Source organism: Pinus tabuliformis, chromosome 7, assembly GCF_031772625.1.
Source record: "Pinus tabuliformis cultivar Carrire ecotype Pingquan chromosome 7, CPIR1, whole genome shotgun sequence".
NCBI classification, from domain to species: domain Eukaryota; kingdom Viridiplantae; phylum Streptophyta; class Pinopsida; order Pinales; family Pinaceae; genus Pinus; species Pinus tabuliformis.
In genome coordinates this window covers 1,813,544,827-1,813,551,137 of record NC_142293.1, presented here as the reverse complement: position 1 = coordinate 1,813,551,137, position 6,311 = coordinate 1,813,544,827, and the positions used below count along the sequence as shown (strand labels likewise).

General features: G+C 37.6%; 1 protein-coding gene across 3 annotated transcripts; it reads right to left on the bottom strand.

Moving 5' to 3' along the window:
* Nucleotides 1-442: 442 nt before the first annotated feature.
* Nucleotides 443-2,920, bottom strand: LOC149255640 (uncharacterized). 3 transcript variants are annotated; one of them, XM_089460545.1, is made up of 5 exons: nt 2,767-2,920; nt 2,526-2,568; nt 2,325-2,431; nt 1,385-1,818; nt 443-1,172 (listed from the first exon to the last, which is right to left on the bottom strand). In XM_089460545.1, exons 4-5 carry the CDS (start codon nt 1,742-1,744, stop codon nt 1,092-1,094), a joined length of 441 nt encoding a protein of 146 aa, XP_089316671.1. In that variant the 5' UTR covers nt 1,745-1,818; nt 2,325-2,431; nt 2,526-2,568; nt 2,767-2,920; the 3' UTR covers nt 443-1,091. The 3 variants fall into 3 exon arrangements, with proteins under 3 accessions (XP_089316671.1, XP_089316669.1, XP_089316670.1); XM_089460543.1 differs by lacking the exon at nt 2,325-2,431 and having other exon boundaries at nt 2,485-2,568; XM_089460544.1 differs by lacking the exon at nt 2,325-2,431 and having other exon boundaries at nt 1,385-1,796; nt 2,485-2,568.
* Between the last annotated feature and the right edge of the window lie 3,391 nt (nt 2,921-6,311).

The window sequence follows — 6,311 nt, the reverse complement described above, 5'->3', positions numbered from 1 at the left end:
TACATAAACTAGCCATGTTGACACAAAGAAGCCATGTTGACACAAAGAAACTACAGGAGGTCCAAAATGTCTATATACCCAGAAGTTCTACCTCGAAAATAACCAGCAATAAACTAAACAACCAGCATCAAACCAAAATAAAACGCTTGCCATAGGATAGGGCCAAAGGATTGCCATAGCATAAGGTCGGAAGAAAACATATTGAGCTTAAAAAAAACTGAAAGTGCTGAAGCTGATGACCAGAGGCGAGTTGAGGTCTCCCTCTTTTCAAGAGAAGAATACCTCCGATTTTATTTCTTGATTTCCATGCATCTTACTTGCATTGACATGAAAGATCGGTAGCGTTATGCCCAAAAAGTAGTACTTCATACACAAACCATGGATCGCCATTTCATAATTGATGTTGTGGATGTATTTATGTGACATTTCACAAAATAACCCATTAGAAAAAGGCAAAAGCACAGAGTATCCATTTGTCATTTATCAAAATAACCCATTACAAAAAAGCAAAATCACAACGAGTATCAAATTAAAGGCAAATGACTGAGTTAAGCATGATAGACTATTAGGATTCACGCTTAACGCTGGCCTAGAGGAGTCAAGCGAAGGAGAGCAAGATGCATACTGACACCGCCATTAACATTACAACAATGGGAGCCTTTTGTGCAATCCAAGTGCGGGATTCTTCCTTTGGGAGTTCTCTGAACTGTTGAGAGAATTTGAGCAGGATAACGGCAATAATTGCCGTGCTCACAAGCCCAGACAGCACGAATAGACTCCCTTCCCTGCGTCTCCTTGCAGAAGACGCAGCAGCTAGAATCCCGGCCTGACTCACCGCATAAATATTTAATAACTTGTATATGCCATATGAACGGTTAGCATGATCTCCCTCTAACTGCGAATTGTGTCGATTTCCGTCGTCTACAAGGTTTGCCGGCTGCAGTTCAGATGTCGGACTGCCATGCTGTGGATCTAATGGCGCACTATCTTCATTCCCACCATCCACCACGTCAATCCGAACCACCTCATCAATGTTATTCATCATAGCATGAACATTAGCATGATTTGAAGCATACTCCTCTGGTGTCTGCTCAAACTCCAGCTCTGGTGGTGTGAAGATCACATCGCCGTCGCTGTTGGGCTCCGTGTTCAGACGATCTGCCATGAGTAATCTGATCGGCCAAATCAAGCTTACAATTAGTAACTTCATTTCATATGAATATTAGCATGAAACAAAACCATGTAAAATATTCAACTTTTGAATTACAAGATATGAGCTTGAGATCAGGAAGCATTCCCAATTCCTATTCTGTAACGATTTCAACACCATAATAAAAGAAAAAGTATACAAGGTTATGCTGAACTTTAGGCACTGGAAGCTTACCGTACATGATGCGTAACCTCTTTTTTGAAAGCAGACAGCAGCCACTATTGGGCGAAGGAGTGCGAAACTCTGGGGACATGATGTAGGTCTGGGGATTTCCACAGCGATGAGGGTGACAGAAGGGCTGAAAACTGAACCTGGGCTAATTGAGAAAATCTCCCCCTGGTCGACTAAACCAGATCCCAACGTGGACCAGAAGGACCAGTTGATGCAGAAGCTCAACATGCTGCTGGATGTTCTAAATGCCGTCAAATCACAATATCTTTTGCGGTTGGATGGACCAGTTGATGCAGAAGCGTTCTGAATTCCCCCAAATCCCAAAGTTTTTGATGCCTGAAAAGCTAATTGAAACAGAAGCATACACTGCCTCACGGATGTTCTAAATGACCTCGAATCACAATTTATTTTGCAGCTGCGTGACGAAAGGCATGGATCTATACATAGAAAATGAAAGCAATTGAAATAACTCGAAAGATATGCCAAAATAGTTTTGGGAAAAAGGAAGCACAGAAGTTCTTGTAAATTAAACTCTTTTACGAATACTTTATTGGCTAACACCTGTTACTCTCGCAACATTTGTGCAGCCAAATGTAGATCTGCTCACTGAACCTAAGGACAGCCTTGTAAACGGTCACATGATACTGATTGATTTATTAAGCTACATAATAAACTATTTAGATGAGCATCATAAGTACCTTTGCAGAGGAACTTAATATGGATAGCAAGGGTGTACTTTTACTTCAACAGGTGACATCTGTTATGAACTAGGGAGAAGCACCTACTTAACATCTTTGTCCAATCTAAGGTTGATCATATATTTCTCCACTGCACTGAAATCCTAGGGCGTCCTTGTAAAATGACTCACAAGACTCCTATTGATAATCTCATCAGTTGAGTACAATTTATTTACACAGAAGTTAAAGATGAGTATTAAAGTGACCTTTATATAATAATATTCCGCAAATGGTGTCCCAGAACCAGAGCAAACGAATGAAGAGAGCAGCACCACTGGATCGGTCAAAGCACTAATCGAACTTGTTCTATTCTCTGTAATCAATGATAACGATACCAGTTAAATAATGTCTTTTATTGCACGATACCTCTGAAAATGGGCTTCTTAGTAGAATGGACAGAGCAGTACCACTGGATCGGTAAAAGCACTAGTGGAACCCTCGTTCTATTCTCTGCAATCAAATAATAACAATACGAGTTAAATAATGCATTTTTTGCAAGTGACATCCAAACCAACATATATTGTACTCCACTGGACTAAATCCCTAAGACAGGATTGTAAGATCTCACATGAAACTCTCCTTTCCTTATCAGTTAAATAAAGTTTCACAAATTAAACCACTGAAACTAAAGACTAGTATCAAAGATACCTCTGAAAAAGAAAGAAAGCTTGATATATATCCAGCGAAAGTGTCCCCGGAACAAAACTGGATCGAAATAGAGCAAAGGAACGAACAAGGGACCGAGCAGAACCAGAGTGGAATGGATAGATAACCCTTACCCCTCATCGTTAAATAATATTCTTTGCGCATGACTGGTAGGTGAAGTACTCTGGTCGGTGAAGTACTCACGGGTGTGCCCTAAAGAAGTCCCTGGAAATTTCCAAGCAATTGCTGGTGGGTCCAAGGTATTAGGTATTAAGTGGGAGTCTCTACTGCAACGGAGTAGAAGTAAAAGTAGTATAGTTGAATGTTGTGGCTCTAATTGCCCTACCCATTGCTAGGCGGGTGCATGGCGTGGTATAGTATCCTACGCAAAAGATAAGATTGGAAAACCCCTCTCGATGTATGTCTACTCGTAGACTCCTATGACGTTGGAAGGGTAGCATCCAATGTCTAAATGTAAACCCTATTAAGTTGGAAGGACGGCAGCCAATCCTTAGATATAGGTTGGGGGCATAAGTGATATATCCCATGCGCATTGTATTTATAGAGTGTTCACCCGCATTAATAATAGTTTATTTTATAAAAATAATGTTGGCTTGTGTACTAACAAATTTAATTTGAGATACTCTTATTAGGTAATTAAGTTTACAGAATAAAATATAAATATAAAATATATAAAATACTATGTTTAGGTTGAATGATCTAAATTGAAAGATGCCTTGTCGTTGTCACTCCGTTAACAAATGAAATTGTAAATGATAATATTTTTGAAATTGTAAATGATAATATTTTTTTATGTCTGAATCAGATTAGGTGTTTAAATTTTGTTTAAATTTTTGATTTTTTACATGAGCATGATTAAAATTTTACTATATCTGCAATTTAACGCCACATATCATAATGAGGAAAAAATAAAATTAAAAATATAAAAAATTATTAAAAATGGTTTGCATATAACTAATATTAAAAAAAATCCAAGGGAGTATTTGCTGTCCATTCTTGTAAAGGGCATTCATAATAAAGTGACACCATGGTTGTAATGTACTATATTAATAAAACAATCACTATTTTTTCATATAATATCATCATATAAATGATAAGATTAATTAATTTCTAAAGGTAATCTTCATATTATATTCATATAAATCATATCATTAAATAATTAATAAATGTAATCTTAATATTTTCATATTTAGCAAATAATGAATTTTGGCATGAGTAACAACATTTATGTTTACCGTTAGAACTATGCAATCATGGATATTTTTGTGTTTTATTTCATAATGTTAAATTGAAACTATAGCGATTCAAATTCCACATGAGCAACTTCATACAAAACGAAATGAGCTCAGTGTGAAAAAAAATTCAACACATTCGCAGATATGGGTGTTCATGAAATTTCATTTTGATAAAGACGTTTTGCTTCACCAACATACAGGTTCAAGGTTCATCATTCAATTCTTTTTATCTTCATAAATTTTATTAGGGTTTTATTTTATGAGGGTTTAATAGATTTGATTTGATATGCATGTTTTCCAAATGGATTTGATAGAGAAGTTCGTTTGGATGAAGTATACCCGTTGGATTTTAGGTTCAATTTGATTTGAAGAATTTAGCCCCGCCTCGGTTGTCAGATAAATTTTATCCCTCATTCATTTCCAAGTACTTTTAATTATGATTGTAAACTAACCTAGAAACCTATTGCTATTTCAACAATCTTCTCCATATTTGTTAATTTCTTCGTAATTGAATACGCCTATAAACAATTTGATTGTTATGTGATAGAATATGAGTGAACTCAACTAAATTCACATGTTCTATTATATGAATAATAATGGCCTAAAACTCAACCATATAGGCCTCGATTTTGGCCTTAAAAAATTGTGGTTCAACCTATAGTGGACTAGGGAAACAAAAAGAAAAAGAACAAGATATAATCTAAGAAACATGCTTAGCAACGACTTTTGTTTTGCCTCAATAAATTTGGGCTTACTTGACTTTAGGTGGTAGTTGTTACAAAACCTTAGGGTTCTTTGATTAATGTTTAATGGCATGAAAGAAGATGACTCTAGTCGCACTCCCATCGATGGACCAACGACTTATTGAAGAGAGAATATCATGTATACTTATTCTCAAGAGAAAATCAGAAATGTTTTGATGAAAGAACTTCTCGTGTGATATTTGTATGAATGTAAAGACTTCCACACAAAAAATCAGCTTGAAACACAGCCTCACCTAAGAAAACGTGTTGTGGTCTTAACCACTTTTGAATCTCTCATCACTGCCACATAAATGCCCTATAATAAAATTTTCAAAGTGAAAATCCTTGGAACGAAAGCCCTAAGTACGCCCCAAATAAAAATCTCTAGCCTAAGAGTGAAAACATGAAAATCGCATGGAAATATTGAAACGTAAGACAGTTGACTGTTTTTCCCAAAAAGTTCAACTCTAGGGTGTGCGATGTTGAAATCTAATTTCAACTACGCACCCAAAAACCAGAGCAGCGCCGGATGCCTACTCAGCAGCGCGGTGGATTGACCAGAATTCGGCACCGGAATTTTCTCGGAGCGATTTGCCGACGAAGGAATAATCCGGCAAGGAGCTCCGATATAATTTGGAGCCGACACGTGGTTCAGCCCTGACGTAACGCAACGTCACTTTCTCGGGTGGTAAAGCTCAGCAGTTAAGTGCCTTCCGATATCAACCTCCGTCGTCCGATCTGGTTGTGTGTTCTCCACCGTCGATCTCCGAAGTTGCAGCCCGTCCACGTCAAGTCAGAATTTTTGCGTGGAGTGTGGACAATGCTTGGTTGACTGTCGTCCTATCTGCGATGGAAGAATTAATGGTTTTTAATGGTTTTCGTATTGTTTGGTGGAGTCCCATTAATATGGGCATGGGCGCTTAGTTTTAACATAGTTTTTATATATATGCGTTGACCATTATTTTCATAAATACACATGGAACGAAAAAAAAGGTGTGCGTGTTTTTATATGTGTTGGTCATTGTGAAATGTGAGCGCGCGAGAGCTGAAGTGTATGCTGTAGTTTTTATTGAGTGGTGCCTGCGAGCAAGTTATTTTGGGCATGGTGGCTGTGCACAATGTGAGTGCGTTTTTTATATATGTAATGCCCATTAAAAACCAGAGGTGAGCGTGGTTTATATGTTTTATACATATATGTTGGCCATCGTGAAAGAGATGAGCGTAGATTGTTTTAAGTGTTGGCCATTGTAAAAATGATGGAGGCAGCATAGTGCACAGCAGTGCGTAGTAAAGCAAAGAGGAGATGAATGCACAACAGTGCTATCCGCAAAGATGAAAGGTGCAGCAGCGAAAGAGCAGGGAGAGCTCAGAATGAAGACCAGCATGTGAAGCAGGGGAAGATATTGCACAACAGTGCATAGATCTTTTTATGTATTGGATTTGCATGGAAATGCAAAAGAAAAGAGTGCTCAAGCATTCTTGAAATTGTGAATGTAATTTACTGCATATGTGTAAAAATAGTTTTACAGCAGTAATGTAAAAATGGGTT